The sequence below is a fragment of the Dama dama genome, chromosome X, assembly GCF_033118175.1.
Source record: "Dama dama isolate Ldn47 chromosome X, ASM3311817v1, whole genome shotgun sequence".
In the NCBI taxonomy this organism is placed as follows: domain Eukaryota; kingdom Metazoa; phylum Chordata; class Mammalia; order Artiodactyla; family Cervidae; genus Dama; species Dama dama.
The window spans coordinates 42,984,060-43,001,553 of NC_083714.1; the positions used below are offsets into that span (position 1 = coordinate 42,984,060).

Genomic DNA, 17,494 nt, shown 5'->3' on the forward strand with positions numbered 1-17,494 from the left:
TGCTCTGCTGTTCTGTGATGATGGGGAGTGACCCCTTCAAGCTGCTTCTCAAGGAAGCTAGCTGGCTTCCAGCTGGGTCCAGCCCATGGCAGGCACCGGTTGGAGGCTGTGGGGCAGGCAGGAGAAGCCAAGGCATTTGGATCTCAGACTGTGGCTCCAACAGTGGCTGACGCTTGTATGGGCCCAGCCGCTCCAGGTAGGTCCACCATCATTCCTGTTTCTGCCAAGTGGACCAGGCCCTAGGATCCAGGATCTCCACCTTCTCCTTGTCCCCTCAGCCTGAGTGCTTCTGGCCTCCTGTTGTTGTTCAGTCACCAAGTTGTCTGACTCTTCACGACCCCATGGACTGTAGCATGCCAGGCCTCCTACTCTTTCTAATCTCTGGGCTGCTTTACAAAGAGTCCCAGTTGGGGACTTCCCTGATGGCCTAGTGGTTAAGACTCTGCCTTCCAAGTCAGGGTGTGCAGGTTTGATTCCTGGTCAGGGAGCTAAGATCCCACATGTCTTGTGGTCAAAGCCATAAAAAAATCCAAAGAGCCCCAGTTGGCTTTGCCCCTCTGCCATCACTTGTGTAATCAATTCCCTTTTTAAGTTCCCTCAGTTTTAAATACATGGAATGGTCTGTTTTCTACTTTGGAGCTTGACTGAGTCTTTTGGCTTGAAAAGTATCTTCATTTACATCTTTCTCAGATCATGAAAATGAACTCCATCAACTGAGTGGGAAGGAAAGAGTGTTCCATGGAAAACTGATGTCTGATGATGAATTCCACGTTAGATGGTCTATGCAAAAAGGTTTCCTTGGTCCAGTGTTTGGAGTGGGTTAGAAGTCAAATGGGTTTAATATTACAGTTCTTATAGAGTTGTAACTTAGGGCAGTCATACACAGATCTTCCCAAAGTTATTTAACCAAAGAGTGACCTCTTTTAAGGATTTTCTAATAACATCTCCCAGGACTCTAAAGCTTCATACAAACCAGTTTGGGAAATAATAAACAATTATTTCAGCCAGACTTTTTGCTAGGAGTGGGGTAGAATCATTTGAGATGGACAGTGCCTTCGATATTCCCACGTTCTTTAAGTGATGTACCTATTTTAGATACCAGGTGGCTAGCTTCATGTCTCATTATTAAATTGAAGGGGGTTATTTGCATTCTTTAATGGCAGAAAGTGAAGCGAAACTGAAGAGCCTTTTGATGAGGGTGAAAAGAGGAAAGTGAAAAAGCTGGCTTAAAACTCAACATCCAAAAAACTAAGATCATGGCATCTGGTCCCATCACTTCATGGCAAATAGATGAAGAAAAAGCAAACAGTGACACTTTATTTTCTTGGTGTGACTTGCGGATGGTGACTGCAGCCATGAAATTAAAAAAGATGCTTGCTCCTTGGAAGAAAAGCTGTGACAAACCTAGACAGCATATTAAAAAGCAGAGACATCACTTTGCTGACAAAGGTATGTATAGTCAAAGCTATGGTTTTTTCAGTAGTCATGTATGGATGTGAAAGTTGGACTGTAAAGAAGTTTGAGTGCCGAAGAATTGATGCTTTTGAACTACGGTGCTGAAGAAGACTCTTTAGAGTATCTTGGACTGCAAGGATATCAAACCAGTCAATCCTAAAGGAAATCAACCCTGAATATTCATTGGAAGGACTGATGTTGAAGCTCCAATACTCTGGCCACCTGAAGTGAAGAGCTGACTCATTGGAAAAGACCCTGATGCTGGGAAAGATTGAGGGCAGGAGGAGAAAGGGGCAACAGAGCATGAGATGGTTGGATGGTACCACCGACTCAATAGACCTGAGTTTGAGCACACTCTGGGAGATAGTGAAGGATACAAGCCTGGTGTGCTGCTGTCCATGGGGTTGCAGAGTCAGACATAACTGAAGGACTTAACAACAATTTGTATTCTCACTCAGATGAGGCGGGGGAAGCTGGGTTAGGAAGATCAAACTTGCCTCAAGAACCACCTGAAAAAGCAGTACTTGAGGGAAACCCAGTACAACATCAGATTAGATGAAAGAGAAATCCTGGCCTGGGGCATTCGGAGGGCACTTGCCTCAACCCTAAGGGCATTGGCATGACTCTTGTTTATGGTCTGATTTGGGTTAGACCATCACATCCAGATGGGCCCACAGGAAAACTGATTTCAGGAAATTCCTCTTTAATTTTTGTAGACTCCAGCAGACATGCTTGAGGAGTGCTAGACAGATGCAGGGTAGAGTAGCAGAAAACACATGGCTCAGACCTAGGTTCAGTCCTGAGGAACCAGGGACAAGAAAATTAACTTATCTGAGCCTCAGTTTCTTTATCTGTAAGAATCTAGAGTCTCATGATTAATCTCTACAGAGCTGCCGTGAAGATTAAATGAGGTATGTTAAAACATTCTGTAAAGTGCCATGCAGATATTTGTTAATAAATTATATTTTAGTCTTCTAGAGTCAGCTTAATGCCTTCTCCCATTAATATCTGTATGCTTCGTTATGTTCTAGCTTTATTTTTCAAATTATGATTTTGAAATAATCTACAAAAACAGTGCAAAGAATTCTCATATACTCTCCTCTCAGATCCCCCCAAATATATACAATCACAGCAAAATTTTAAAGATCAGGAAATTAACATTGATATAACCTATATACCACAAACTTTACCAATTACCCCACCAATGTCCCAATTTCTGGTCCAGGATCCGAGGATCACACGCTGCACTTGTCATCTTCCTTTCCTTTATCTGGGCATCCCTGGGTCTTGGTCTTTAATCATGTTAATAATGTCGATGATTACAAGCCAGTTAAAGTGTAGAATAGCCCTCAGTTTGGGCCTGTCTGATGCTGTCTCATAGCTGATATCAAAAAAGTGTTAATACCTATTTCATAGGGTTATGGGGATTACTAAAGGAGTGAATATATGTAAAGTCAGTGGAACAGTGCCTGACACATAGTAAATGCTACTTAAGTGTTAGCTTATATGATGAGCTGGGATTTTAGTGACTTTACTGGTAGGAAATCTGTCTTAACAAATTGATGAAGAGATCAAAGAAGCAGCAGGCATTTTAACTATGAACATCTGTTGTCCCTCCCTACCCAAAGAGCCAAGGCCAAAGACCCATGGCTAGCAGGAACTCTGCTCCACGAAGAGGGGCACTGTTCAGCCAGTGGCCTGCCCATAGGATAAGGACTTGTTTGCTCTTCACAGTAGTGCTTTTTCACAGTAGGTCCACATACTAGGAACTGAGGCCACATTTCCTTACCCATCAGCTGCTGGAAAAATGTGTCAAATTAAATAAAAAATGTTGTGAAATAATTAAGCCCCTCATTTTCCCAACAACTATTCCCAGAACTCAGGCTTTCAAGCTTCGTTAGTATGCACCCAGTGCTTTAGTCGCGGACACATTCACTGAATAACCATAGTGATAACCTCAGCCCCTAACCTTTGCATTGCTTCTCGCTGAAGGGGCCAAACCACTCAGTCCGTCACAATACTTACTTCATTGGCCGATCCCGGGCAGACTCCACAGTGAGGCGGTGCCTTACCAGGCTGGATGGGGGAAGGGAAGGAAACCTAAACAGACTAACTCCAAGAAGGTAGAAAGAATCTAAGACACATGTATGAAAATTTGGTAAATGACAACTATTTGACAAGTGTCAAAGCATCAACAAAACCCCTTAATATAAAAATACCAATGCATTTGTCTGGTTAGTAAATGCCATTTTACAAAGAAATTATGATCTTTTACCTCACTTGCTCTCCCCTCACCCCCAAGACACCACTTTACAGGTGAGAGAAAAGAGGATCGAGAGGGAAATGGCTTTTAGTGGCAAAGCTGAAACTTGAACTCAAGTCTCACCTCCCCATAGAGCACATTTCCCACTTAACAACAAAAAAAGATGAAATGCATTTTCTCAATGTAGGTCAAAGACTAACAGGATTAAAAGATGGCAAAAATACAGAGACGGAAGTGTAAAAATGTAATGAAACCAGCTACCCAGGTGACTAGTTTCTTAGGGTTTTTCAAGGAAAGGGACACTCACAAGGCATCAGAGGCAGGCTGAGCAACAACAGAGGGAAGGAAGGGAGGGGGATGGGTGCGAGGGAGAGAAAGATGTACACACACACACACACTCTATTGTAAAATCCCTGCATCTTTGGCTACTTAAAAATCAAATGATTTCAGGAACTTCTCTGGTGGTCCAGTGCTAAGACTTCACACTCCCAATACAGGGGTCCGGGTTCCATCCTGGGTCGGGGAGTCAGACCCTGCATACCACAACTAAAGATCCAATGTACTGCAACTAAGACCTGGCACAGCTGAATAAATAAATCAATATTTAAAAAAAGAATCAAATGATTTCAATGGGATGCAGACGTGGACCATATATCACACAACGTCCAACAAGTGGGCACTGCCTAGCACACAGAAACCTAGCAATACATATTTGCCGATTTAGCTGGACTTTTCCATATACAGCGACCAGATTCAGCCTTATTCAGAACTCCCAAATATCGGAATGTCCCCAAATTAGGTACTGCCCTCAAATGCCAGTTTGCACGCAGAAATGGTCAATCTTTTGTGAGCTGTACAGGAAAAAAACAGAAATTAGAAACTTATTTCCCATCACCAAATTGCTTCCATATTACTTTTATGTCAAATGGACCTTTACAAAAAAGAGACTAAAAATGTCAATTATATCATACCAAAGTTTATTGATTACATCAAACAAAATTTCTGTAATGAAAAAGGCAAGTTGCATTCATAAAAGATGGCATTCACATTCATTATAGAAAGCAATGATGTAAAAAATTGCTGAAGTGAAAAATGTAATATTGCAGTCCCATTTTGTAAGCTGAAAAATGATTTTGTCAACACTTGCATAAAATCTGCATTTATATACTGCATGTTATTAAAAAATTCCATCACTAAATTATTATGAATTTTGCAAATTTAGGCTTACATTTTATACTGTTGCTGGTGTAGATGTGGTAGATATGGAATTTATGTTTTCAGTTTAGTAGTAACATCTTCAAACAATGGACAACAGTTATGAAAACTATAAGGACAGTTTGTAGTTGAAAATTATTCAAATGATGGGATTATGATCCTATTATTACATTTTATCAGTTTCTCTGGCACAAAATAAGGTGGTTAGATTGTAGTGATAGGAATACTGGATGGCTTACTTCTGTTAACCTCACACCAACCCTTTTTTTAGCTCATTAATAAAATATCTATCTTTTAAAAAGTCAAGTCAGGTCCCTTTCAAGAATCTAGGCTATATCACACATCATTGTCGTGAATTTGAGCTGCAGTGTAATGGGTACCTTATAAGACATGACTCTATATCTCCCTTACTTATCTTTCTTCCAGGTTGCAAGGAATTTTACATGCCACCAGTTATATTTCTACTACCCTAGATATTTTGATGTCAAACCTCCAATGGTCTGCATTAAACAAGCCTCTCTAGTTAAGGTGGGCTCTTTGTATTCACAGTCTCTATAATTCTTATGTAAAACAACAGTAATAATACAGCAACAATTATAAACACAAGAACAACAACAAAACATCAAAAGCTTTCCTGGCTCTGATTTTTAGCTCTTTGGAATAGGTAGAGAATATACTGACTTAGTTTTCAGCAGACTACTACAAATACTAGGCTACTAGAACACAGCACACTTAGGAAGGCGTGATGACACCTAACAAATACTCAAAAATAATACTGATAGATGGTAACAAATGAAATAATGAAAAAGGGTCAGTAATGATGGAATGGCTTCTGATAACTGAAATTATGTCCTTTCGAGAATTTAAGAAAAATTACACCTAAACATTAACACAAAATGTAAGTGGAAGAATCAAATATGTCATACGGACTTTATAAATACATTGGTATAGACTGAAGCTAATACTTCTCCAAATCAAGGTACAATATAAACACGAATAATAGTACAGGCATGCCAGAAAGACAACCAAAAATGGAAACTGGAATAAAAATACCTTTTAAAAGACCATTTCAATCTAGGAGTCAAATGTAGTCACTTATATCCAAAAAAAAGTATATGTTTAATTTTAACATTTAATAAAGACATATCACATTTATTTTTATGTTTTAAGTGAGCTCCTTAGGAGGCTATAACCTCCCTCTAGTCCAGTAAGTGGAGGACTTAACCAAGGTGAATCTCGTGGTTAAGAGTTAGACCATTACCCTAGCCATGTTTGCTAAGAGAGACAACATTCTTGTTCAGAGTCATGTTATGGACCCTTCCTCCTTCCCAAATTGCCGAGTTAAAAAAAAAAAGTGCTGCATATGCACACAGGTGCAACCTCTTCCAAATAGAAAGTGTTAACAGTTTCAAATAAGCTATTCTTCCTTCCTCTCCACAAAAAAAATTATAAAAGATTGATGTTCAGAATGGCATTCTAATGTAACTGTGGTTTTCCCCTTTTTACCTCTGACCCCAGTGAAACTAATATTAGAAAAATCTGTTATATCTTAACTATTTTGAGGGTCACTGAAGTGATAGGAAATGATTTCTTTTCAAATCTAGTAGTCTTCTACCCATTAACTGTAATTCAGAAGAACAAAAGTAAATAATTTTTTTTGGATTTTTGCAAAAATACCCAGGGTTAACATTCTTTCCACCTTTCAATGCACTTTTTGGCAAGGATAATCAGCATGTGGGTGAACAGAAAGGATTAACTACTATCTGATGCATTGATTTAGTTCTTTTATATTTTCAAGTATTCCTTTCATATGTTGAAAAAATTTAAGATCATCATTCAGTATGAACAAGAAATGTGATCCAAACAGCCTATTTCTTTTGCCAGGCAAAAAAGTAAGATTAGCAAACTCTATTCATTCCCATTGCACGACTTCTACTTTATTCTATTGTATTTAAATCCATTCAGAGTTCATGGGTTAAAAGAGCACCCATTTGGTAGTTGTTCTATCTAAAGTCAGAAATTCTATATATTCTTGCTTTCAACTTTCATATAATTCATAACTTAGAGCTTTGGCCATAATGGCTACTTATAATAACTATAAATGCTTAAGAGAGTCATTTGGTATTTTACTGGACATTTTATTCTGAACCTCAGATGTAAAATAGTGGTTTAGTTTGTTGCATATCAAGTATCCTGAGATGGTAACTTTTTGAAGTTGTTTCTTCATGCTTTCTCTCTTATCTGTAACCACTGTCAATATGCTTGTAGGACAATAACATAGGCAGTTCAAGATTCGGATTCTGAAAGATGTAAAATATATGGAGTTAAAACATTAATTTTAATAATAATGTGAAACCATCTGTTTAGCACTTAAAAAAATAAATCATGTAGTAAATTTTGTTATGAGAGTAAACCAATTGTCTTAAAAAAGCTGCCAAGTTTTATTCACATGCTTGGGGAAAAAAGTGACACAATAACCAGTTTTTAATCTTTTCTTCATCTGTCAGCTGAACAGATTCAGACTTGCTTTTTGCTTTTGGATTGCTCCAGGGTTCTCCTAAGAACTGTTACCACTAGGACAGCAGAGGCTTAGCTGACTAGGATCTCTTCTAGCTGTGAGCCCTACCCCATGAAAACAGGGATGTTTTATTTAACTTTCTGTCTCTAGCACCCAGTCCAGTGTCTGGCACACAGCAGGTTCTCAGGACATGATGAATGAATGAATTGATGATTGGTTTTTGGTTGTGTTAATTACAACAAACTCTAATATTCAGTTTTGAAAGATTGTTAAGAAAGCACTTTTACTTAAAGAAACATGTTTCCTCTCTATAATACCTACATTAATTTTTTTCTGATAGATCGTGTATCTCTGAGTCAATTGACTCTTCTGTTTTCCTTATTCATTATCTTTTTAGAAAAGAAACCACAGAAACCACCCTAGGAAATCTAGATTCTTCATCCTCTAAACACTATCACACGCTATCATTAGGATGCGGCATGAGAATGGGTGCCTGTAAATCAGGTATGTGGAGAAGTACAAGTTCTATTGTCAAGGAGGTAAACCTAACCTTGATTCAACACTCAAAAATTCAAATTCTGAAAACTTGGGTAGTGGAAGGCCTTAAGGGGTGTACTGTTTTCTTCCCCTTTTGGTGCACCTTCCTTGCCATGCTTGGACTAGAAGCCCTGTAGAATACCTTCCATTTCTTTTGATGTTTCATTTTCTTATACTGGGGGCTTCCCAGGTAGCGCTAGTGGTAAAGAACCCGTTTGCCAATACAGGAGATGTAAGAGACGCAGGTTCGATCCCTGGGCTGGGAAGATCCCCTGGAGAAGCGCATGGCAACCCACTCCAGTATTCTTGCTTGGAGAATTCCATGGACAGAGGAGTCTGGTGGGTTATAGTCCATAGGGTCGCAAAGAGTCAGACATGACTGAAGCAACTTGGCACACACACACATTCCCATATTAGTTCTTCAGGGAGCAGGGGCAAGTTGACGCTAACCAAAATAAGGCTGACATTCACATGAGAACTTATATAAGGAGTCAGGCAGTTTCCTTAACAACCAAGGGACAAACTCGGTGGCTAAACTAACTGTCAGATTTCTTTTCCTTGGAGAAGAAATAATGTCATATGAAAATATATTCCTAGAAGAAATAATTACTTTAAAAATAAAACAATCGTTTTTGAAAAAAACAAAGCAAAACAAAAACTTACTTAGTTTTAACATTGTAGGAGTTAAGGCCCTGGAGAGACCAAAAGCAGTAGCAATGTCTGCTACCCAGCCTAGTCTCCCAAACCACAGACCAAGCTAAGTAAAGCAATCCAGGGGGATAAAAAATTCACTAAAATATACCACACAGCTTAGGACATGGCTATCTGGGACAAGATGGTCAAAGACATTGAAGGCTACTAGGAAGCAGATTCATTACTGAGGGAAAATATTTTGGATGGTATCACCGACTCAATGGACATGAGTTTGAGTAAACTCCGGGAGTTGGTGATGGACAGGAAGGCCTGGCATGCTGCAGTCCATGGGGTCGCAAAGAGTCGGACATGACCGAGCGACTGAACTGAGTCACTCCAACTGGGTAAAAGGAGGTAGACTGAGACAAAATGAGTTGCCTCCCAAAATAACACTGCAGATACAGACTGTTATGAACTGTAGGAGACAGAAGAACCAATGGGTTCAATTTTTTAGCTCAATTTTTATTCTTTGCTGAAGGGTAGGGAAGCTGATAGCTGATGAAAAAATGGGCCTATGAAGTGGCCTCATAATAGTTAGCATCAAAGTGAACTGATGTGCAATGTCATTCATGATGATCATTAATTTTTATGTGTGCATGAAAGACGTCCTGCCCTAAGCTGTGTGGAATTGTTTCTAAGCTGACAAATTTGTAAACCTCATTCATGAAGTACTTTAAACGCCCATGGAGGGATAAAACACCTTGAAAGGCCTGGGGTGACAGAGGCCCCTGCAGTGGGAAACAAAATACACATAGAGGAGTCATTCTGACTTCAAAGATTCCTCCCATGGCATATCAATTCCTTCCAAATATTTTTTTTTGGGGGGGAGGTAAATGAAATAACATGTTATACGATGAATTTACTCACTTTTGGAAAAATTAATTATGATGCATTCTAAATGATTAGGCTAGCATCCCCCTGAATGGCTAGGAAAGCTTTCACCTCTGAAAGTTGAAATACTTAGCTTGAATAAAACTTGACACTTCAGAAAGTGATTAGAGTAGATTGGTTCATTACCATAAACTTGGGGATTGGACATTTACAAGGACATAAATATATACCTGCAAACACAGACATAGCACATGGAGGTACAGACACATTGAATTATTTCCACATAATTCCCAAAAGAACATGCAATACTAAAACTGACTTGATATTATACAGATGCAATTTTGGAATATTTATTTTTAATTTTCCAAATGATCTTTTAAAATCCAATTATATTTCCTTATCAGTAGTAACAAGCCTTCTCATGCGCCTTACATGCCCCTTACAAATTAAATATATTATATTACTCTTTGGCTCTGGAAAATGCATAAAATTTTATTTTGGGGCTTAGCAAATTTTAAATATATACTTCCCCATATTCCAAGTAATGCATCTTTATATTTATTCAAAGAATAGTATAAAGTTCACCACACCAACAGCAGAGAAAATTTAGAGAGTGATATTTTCATTTTTTCTTTATAATGCTGTTAATCTGTTTCTTTAAAGCCAGCCCACTTGTTTTAACACTAGGTACCTGTTAAAATATATTAGATTCATCTGAGAATGTTCGTAAAAGAAGAGGTCTGACTGAAGGTCTGGTGGATAATGAGTCAGATGCCTTTTTACAGCTTAGATTGCTCTGTAATAGTGAGGTAAAGATACTTAAGCATTTAAAGATTGGTAACCTACCTGGTGATAAAAATGTAGGAAGAAAAAAAATCATTTCCTATAAGACTACTCTTCTGGCCAAAAGTACACATGATTATACTATAGCAAATGCATAACATTTAAATGAATACACTTAAAGACCTAAGAAAGTCTCCACCTCGCATTGAATTGTTCTCATGGTAGAATACAGACATTAGTAGTATGTGGCAAACTTGAGTTTTTGAAATGACACTGGTAAGTTATGTGGTAGATGAAGGCAATATGGTTTGATTAGTAAACCTTACCATCCTTTTGGTGAACACCTCTGAGAGTTGTTCTGGTACTCTGAGTGTATTGAACAAAGAGAAATTTGTGCAAAACATTCCTATCTTAGTGAACACACTAACTCTAACACGCTGTGGCTTCTACTGTGTACCAGGAACCAGTGGGACTACAGACTTACAGTCCAGGTTTTTGATTCTCCAGTGTGACAATTTGAGAAGGTGAACAAATGATTAAAGGAAAATGGCAAAATATTCTTAAGTATCAAATAGATGATATAAAGATGAGTCATGAGAATTTTTCATGAAGAATCAGAAAATGGTCTCAAGCAAATGAGAATGCAAGCAAGTTGGTACATTAAGAAAGGAAATCACCTTATTCACTCCAAGAGAAACTGTGATTGCTGGAAGTTTGAGAAAGCATGAAGATAGTAGATGTTCCTGAGGAAGGGAGGCGTTTCGTTACCTTGTTCACAATTGCACAAAAGGTGGAAAATTGCAGTAGAAAAAAGAGAAATGCAGAAACCAAAAAGAAAGAAAAAAGTAAATATTCTCTGAAATGTAAGACATTTAAAAAGAAACCTTGAGAATTAGAAGTCGAAATGACGTTAGTTTTAAAGACGTTACTTTCTGAAGTAAAAGCAGAGTTAGAGTTAGGAATAGTTTATTGTATGAGCAAACTGCTATTTCTCTGTATATCAATTTAAAAACTTTTGGTTCATGGGAATATTGACTATTTTGAATAAAATAATTTAAAAGTATGTTTCTCACTGAAATAAAGCTCATCTCTAATCATTAATTCACTAATTTACATTGTTTAAAATTCAATGATCAGAGAGCTATGCTCAGGATCCATCACCAACCTATCTTCAAGTAACTATCTCACCTTGTCCAATTGCACACATGTAATATGGACTGATTGTCCTTGGGCATTTTCAGGTTAAAAACCTAATCAAAACTAAATAATGGAAAAACTGTTGGTGAAACCACACTTTAGTACCATTTACCTCTGAACCAAAGCTTAACTTCCTTTATTCTAACATAATTTGATTGGTTTCCCCCCTTTTTTCCTGTAGACTCTTTAAAAGCGTTGCCTGAAGAGCTATGAATTTTCCTTTAAAACACTAAGAAAAAGTGAAAATCAATGACTTAAGGTTTAGTTAGAAAACCTAACAGGTCAGTTTTTTTCCCCTTATTCTGTGCCTGAAGCTGTAGGCTAATTTATAGACTTGGTATGGTATTGTTCTAGCAAAACAGATGAGTGGTGAGTGGTGAACTACGGGGATGAGCTTAACGATTCTGCTAATCAAGATCACCCATATTATCTACTTAGCGACTAATAGAAATAGGCTTAACAAAAAGAAACCAGCTAAAGTAACACATATATCTAGCAGAGTCTAATAAACGTTTGTACTTTCAAAGGAAAAATTTTATTTATTCATATATGCTTTAACATAACTACATTTCTCCTGTTCATATTTTACCTTAATAAAATTGGTGACATGTTGGTAACATGCAAATTACCAATTGATAAAAGCTAGAGAGATTAATATTTAGTTCCTGAGAAAAAATTTTTACTTGTTCACCTTCTTCTTTGTAGGCAAAAACCTTGCGACAAGATTAACATGATACCAAACCCCCCACCCTGTGTTTAAAATATCTATTTAAGAGTGTAACTTGAAACACATTTTGGTGTACTCAGAACCTTGTATCCAACTGTCGGAGATAAAAGTTTTTCTATGAAGCAAAAATTTTAGGGATTTATAGGCCACTTTATAAAGGAAAACAGAAATATGAGAATACAGAAGGCAGTAGAGAGCATGAAAAGAGTAAAGCAATAAAAAATTGATACAGCTAGCAACTGGTTGGGGGTGGGTAGCGGGGGTAGAAGCGTGAGAGATAACAAACAAAACAGTATGAAATTTCCACATTCCTTTGCAGTCATCTAGGGAGCTTTGACACTGGCTCAATTAGCAGTCTGTCAAAGAGGCCAATGCATAAAGGTCCACCTCCACAGCCACGATGTTAAGATTCAACTTTATTTTTGTCTAATCTAGATCACAGGGCTGTTACCCTTAGAGCTCATGTTGTATGAGACACTGTAAGGATTTCAATAGTCATCATCAGTCACCATTGTTACTGAAGAAGCAACTGTATTCTCTAAAGTGCTTTCTCTGGGAATTTTGCTCAGATACCTGACATTCTTCCTTCTCCAGGCTGCCGCTCTGAAAGAGCTCCCTGTGTAACTGAATGTTTGCTTTTGTTTGTGCAGACGTCACCTGCAAGGTATAGCCATGTTGCTGCATCCATTCTCACTACATTATAGTGTTTCCATGTCTACTAGGCAAAATCAAGCCTCCTTTTGATCATGGTAGTTTCCATGGGAAAACTTAACATAAAGATACATGGAAAATTCCTACGCCAGAAATGGTAACTGGTATTCACTAGTTGGCTAGAGGGTCTAGGTGTATTTCATTGATTAAGAGCCAGCTCAACAAAAGTGCTGAGAAGGGACACAGCTTTTCGAAGTACCCCAAATCCTAAACTTTATATTTCCTTTGAAGAGTTATCTGCTGTACCCACTGTTCAGTGCTCAATGATAGTTTCATCATACACTTGTTGGCAGCAGAGAAGCTAAAGAAAAGCCCTATGATCCTTAATGATGGGATTTTAGCTCAAAAATTAACTATGCTGCTGAAAATAAGGGTGTGAAAATGTATTTACCCCCTGAGTTAATCTGTTAATCTGAGGGAATCTATTTTCGAAGATAGCAGAGTTCTTTTATACTGCTAGTATCAAGACAGAACTCAGCTGTGGTGGGGGCTGCGACTGGCCTTTTGACCGGAGGCTTCTGGAGGTAGTCACTTGGACCCTGAGATGGCTCAGCTGTGTTACAAGCCATATTATTGACACTACTATTCTGTTTATACCTGCTTCCAGAAGTGTTCCAAATAATCCCTTTATAACTCAACTAGAGTGAGAGCTCCTTGTGAGCTGGAATGATCAACCTAGGACAGCAGCTAGCTTACCCTGGACCCTCGGGCAAAGTGTTCTGAATTGAATGGAATTCAACAGAAGGCTGCTTCTACAACAGTTAAATGTAAATGGCTTAGCTTCCTTCTCAAATGCCTTGGAGACATTTTCTCTATCCACTACCGAGTTCCCTTCTTAAAGCAGCTGCCAAGCCCCACAGGCAAATAGCATAAGCAGTCTACTTGCCACAGGCATTTCTGGCTCTCCCTGCAAAGGATCTGACGTATACTGGTTGAAGTCAGGGGCATCTTCTACTTCTAGCTAGGGACACACACTCTAGCCCATTAGGGAGCCTCTCAGGAATGAGGTGGACCCAGTGTAAAAGAATCTTTTGCTGTTCTTTAAATGAGGCCAATGTCTTAGCAAGGGATACTGGGTAAGTAGGAAGTCACCCAGAATGCCAGACTGTTGCTCATTGAAGTGTGAGTTGCTCAGTTGTGTCCAACTCTTTGCAACCTCATGGACTGTAGCCCACCAGGTTCCTCTGTCCATGGAATTCTCCAGGCAAGAATACTGGCGTGGGTAGCCATTTCCTTCTCCAGGGGATCTTACCAATCCAAGGATTGAATCTGGGTCTTCCACAGAGAAGGCGGATTTTTTTTTTTACCATCTGAGCCACCAGAGAAGCCTTTAAGATACTCTTTCTTTGAAGAAAGATCTTTGAAGTGGCCTCTGCCTCTTTGATGTGGCCAACTAGAGCCTTGTGTAAATAGATATGACTTTTCAGAGTAGTCATGGCTGCCATGTTTCAGTTGCCCTTTATGCATAGATATGCACTACTTTGCTCTTGCATTTTCTCACAAGGGGGGAAAAAAAGGCAGTGCTGATGAGTGCCCGCTATGTTCTGTCTCATCTGCAAGTTTCAAAATTCCATAGAGTCTGAAAAACCATTTAGCCTTTCAGACTTTGGATGTTTAAGAGAGATGTTCATCAGTAGGTGGTTCAACACATGTTCACTGGTTCAATGACGACAGGAATAAATGAATGAATGAATGAAGGTGATTATGGAAATTCTCCTGGTTGTTCTAGCACATCAGCATGCCAAGCTACAGCACAGACACTAGAATTCCTCCTATCATGGACATAATTCATGGCAAACAAAGTTCATGCTAAACCCTGGAAATACTCTACACTACTAAGTAAAAAGTGCTGCAGGCCCAGAACTCCATGCTTTTTTCAAAAGAAGTCTGGAATCTGCTGTTTGCATGGAAAGAAAATGTTCTAAGTCTTTATCTGTGACTGCCTTGTAGCACCCCTCCATTTAATGGCCATTTATGTAAGTCACGTCCAGCCAGTGTCATTTTTTTTAAAGGGCCTAAGGAAGAGGATAAGATATTATGTTTGAAGGTTTTGATTTCTGAGATTTTTTGTCTCATCTTTAGAAGATGAAGCTTTGTCAATTTATAAGCTGGCTGTGAGCCATTGTTTAGCATGAGCTCCATTACCCCAAACAAGAAAAACATCAAGGAGCTCCTCAGAGTATATTTCCAAAGACAGAGATTCTTTGTAGACAAATCTCTATTATGACAAGGCACCAAAATATTTCTTACTGTGACATTTTTAAAATTTGGTTTCATACAAATTGCCACTTGAGCCATTAGAGAAGTAACCTGTTATACCCCTGTCCAACTGGTATTAAAGTATAATCAGACAAATAAATGCCACTTTCCCATTCTAAGACTAAACACCAGGCTGGAGGGAGTCAGTAGGGGGTCTACTGGAAGGATTAGAGAGAGATTAATGTGGTTTTAGCTAGGTTAATGTTACTGTGTCCACTTTCATCCATAAGGCATGCAGAAGCACGGAATTAAGGCCAGTTCTGACCACCTAACCATATAGTGATTGGCCAGTTTATACCATGAATCAATGTGGCTTGTGCCACTGATAATCTGTTGTTTTTCATTGGGGTTGATACTGACTTGGATCATGAAGCTTCTCTCTTATACACCCAATCACTGAAGATTTTCCCACTATAGTCATTGTAGTTCCCTATTCTACATGATGCCAACCACTGGAATCTACCAATAGGGAAAAAAAAATCAAGACAAACCAGTTTTCTGGCTAAACTGGCAAATTTAATCAAGCAGATCAGGTAGATATACCTTAGACTACTTCTTGAAAATACTGCCTTGGAGGGGCTATAAGATCTAATTGGTGTCAGTATGATCGAAATAGGGTTTTGTTGGGCAAAATTAGCTAGTGTTGGCAGGAATATGACATATTTACTTAACCTGTAGGTAAAAATTTGCCAGAAGTTTTATTTTTCTAGGCTAATCTACCTTTTTCAGTTTAAATGCTTTTTAAGAAATGTTGAACAGATATCAGACCATGCAGGCCCAAGCGATTAGGCTGACAGAGGGTAATAACTTCTGATTGCTGCAAAAAATTTACCATATAAGCAGCAAAAATAAAAACACACTCATAAAACCATCTTAAATTTTTACAAGTGTGTTCGAGAGGGGAAGGATGTAGAAACCACATCCAGGGAATTCTCTTTGGTTTAAATATACTGCTGGACAGACAGGGCTAGAAGCAACACAGAGATTAAGCAGCACTATAATTAAAGGAAGGGGAAAGGTTTGAAAGAGGCAAATTGGGATTATCAACTGAAAAAAAAACTGCAAACAACCCACAGAGAAATTTCTAAGGTTAAAGCTTGAATGCTTTGTTTAAAAAAAAAAAAAAAAAAAAGCTGAAACGTTGGTGTGGAAATTCCCAGCGTGAAAATTCTAGGCTAAATAAAAAAAAAATCATTTTTTTCTGTTTAAAGTTCCATATGGAGCATATGAGATACTCCATATGGATCGCTAAAGGTCACATAGAACACTATTAAGGAATCTACTTACCACCTGCATTGGATAACGAAGTTTTTTATTATACTTTTTATGCAGAAGAGGAAATTAAGTGATGAACCTGTAAGGAGGGGTTTAACATGCTGTAACTAAGGCAATTCTCTAAATAAAGTTTTTAGTTCATGGCAGATATTGAAGCCCCTTACAAAAATCAGGTTATAATATAAAGTTAGTTCTTACCCTGGCACTTCTTCTTCTTACACTCTTTAATACTATCAGGAGAATCTCAGGGGAAAGGCTGATAAATATTAGAAGAATTATGGCCAACCATATGGATACAGATGACAGCATTTGAGCAAATACGAAATACATTCTCTGTTGTTTCAAGAATGGCCTAGAGTGGAAAGAAAATACATAATGGAAAAGCAAATCAGTTCCTGTTATATGAAACAGAAATGTTACTGAAACTATCTGTTGCATTTAAAAGGAATCCTCATTATATACATTAATAAAAATAATCTTCTTTAGAACGACCAAAAGTAGTAAACAGATTTCATTTACTAAATGTTTGGAAAGAAAAGGGATGATAATCAAAGGGGAAAATGCACTTGACTTGAAAACAACTAAGTGATCTATTTTAAGGTTGCCAACTGGAGAGTATTTATTTGCATTAGAAAATGCTGGCACTTCTGACATATTCAAGAGAAATGATTATTAACTTTTATGTTAACAAACATTTTACTTCTTTGGCTGTTTTATTAATGTAAGAAAGGATTTGTGCTCTACATTTGGAAATTTAAAAGACATTTTTATTACTGCCCCACCTCTGCAAAACCCCTATGTAAGCATAATAAGGACTGTAGTTTTTCTCTCTCAAATGTGAGGAATTTACCATTCTCATCTATAAATATATACTGAGTACCAGAGTGTGCAAAGTAGGTTGCCAGAAAAATATTGCTAATCACACATTAAGCCTTGGGGTCCAGAAAGCCAGGAGGATGCTACATTCTGCTGGGTTTAGTCATCCACTGAACCGTTAGGTGGCCACTGAGAAGTCCAGCCAGTTGCCCTT

At 38.2% G+C, this 17,494-nt stretch overlaps 1 protein-coding gene across 5 annotated transcripts in view; it reads right to left on the minus strand.

The window, feature by feature from the left end:
• Positions 1-4,674: 4,674 nt before the first annotated feature.
• The window catches only part of ATP11C (ATPase phospholipid transporting 11C), a 165,567-nt gene continuing 152,747 nt past the window's right edge, over positions 4,675-17,494 (minus strand). For 3 of the 5 annotated variants that reach the window (XM_061137377.1, XM_061137373.1, XM_061137374.1), the window contains 3 exons: positions 16,663-16,816; positions 10,204-10,308; positions 4,675-7,233 (listed from right to left, as the gene is read on the minus strand). In XM_061137377.1, the coding sequence (XP_060993360.1) occupies positions 10,207-10,308; positions 16,663-16,816 (256 nt within the window). In that variant the 3' untranslated portion in view covers positions 4,675-7,233; positions 10,204-10,206. Of the gene's footprint in view, positions 7,234-10,203; positions 10,309-16,464; positions 16,544-16,662; positions 16,817-17,494 lie in introns of those variants that run through there. The other 2 variants (XM_061137375.1, XM_061137376.1) reach the window with 2 other exon arrangements.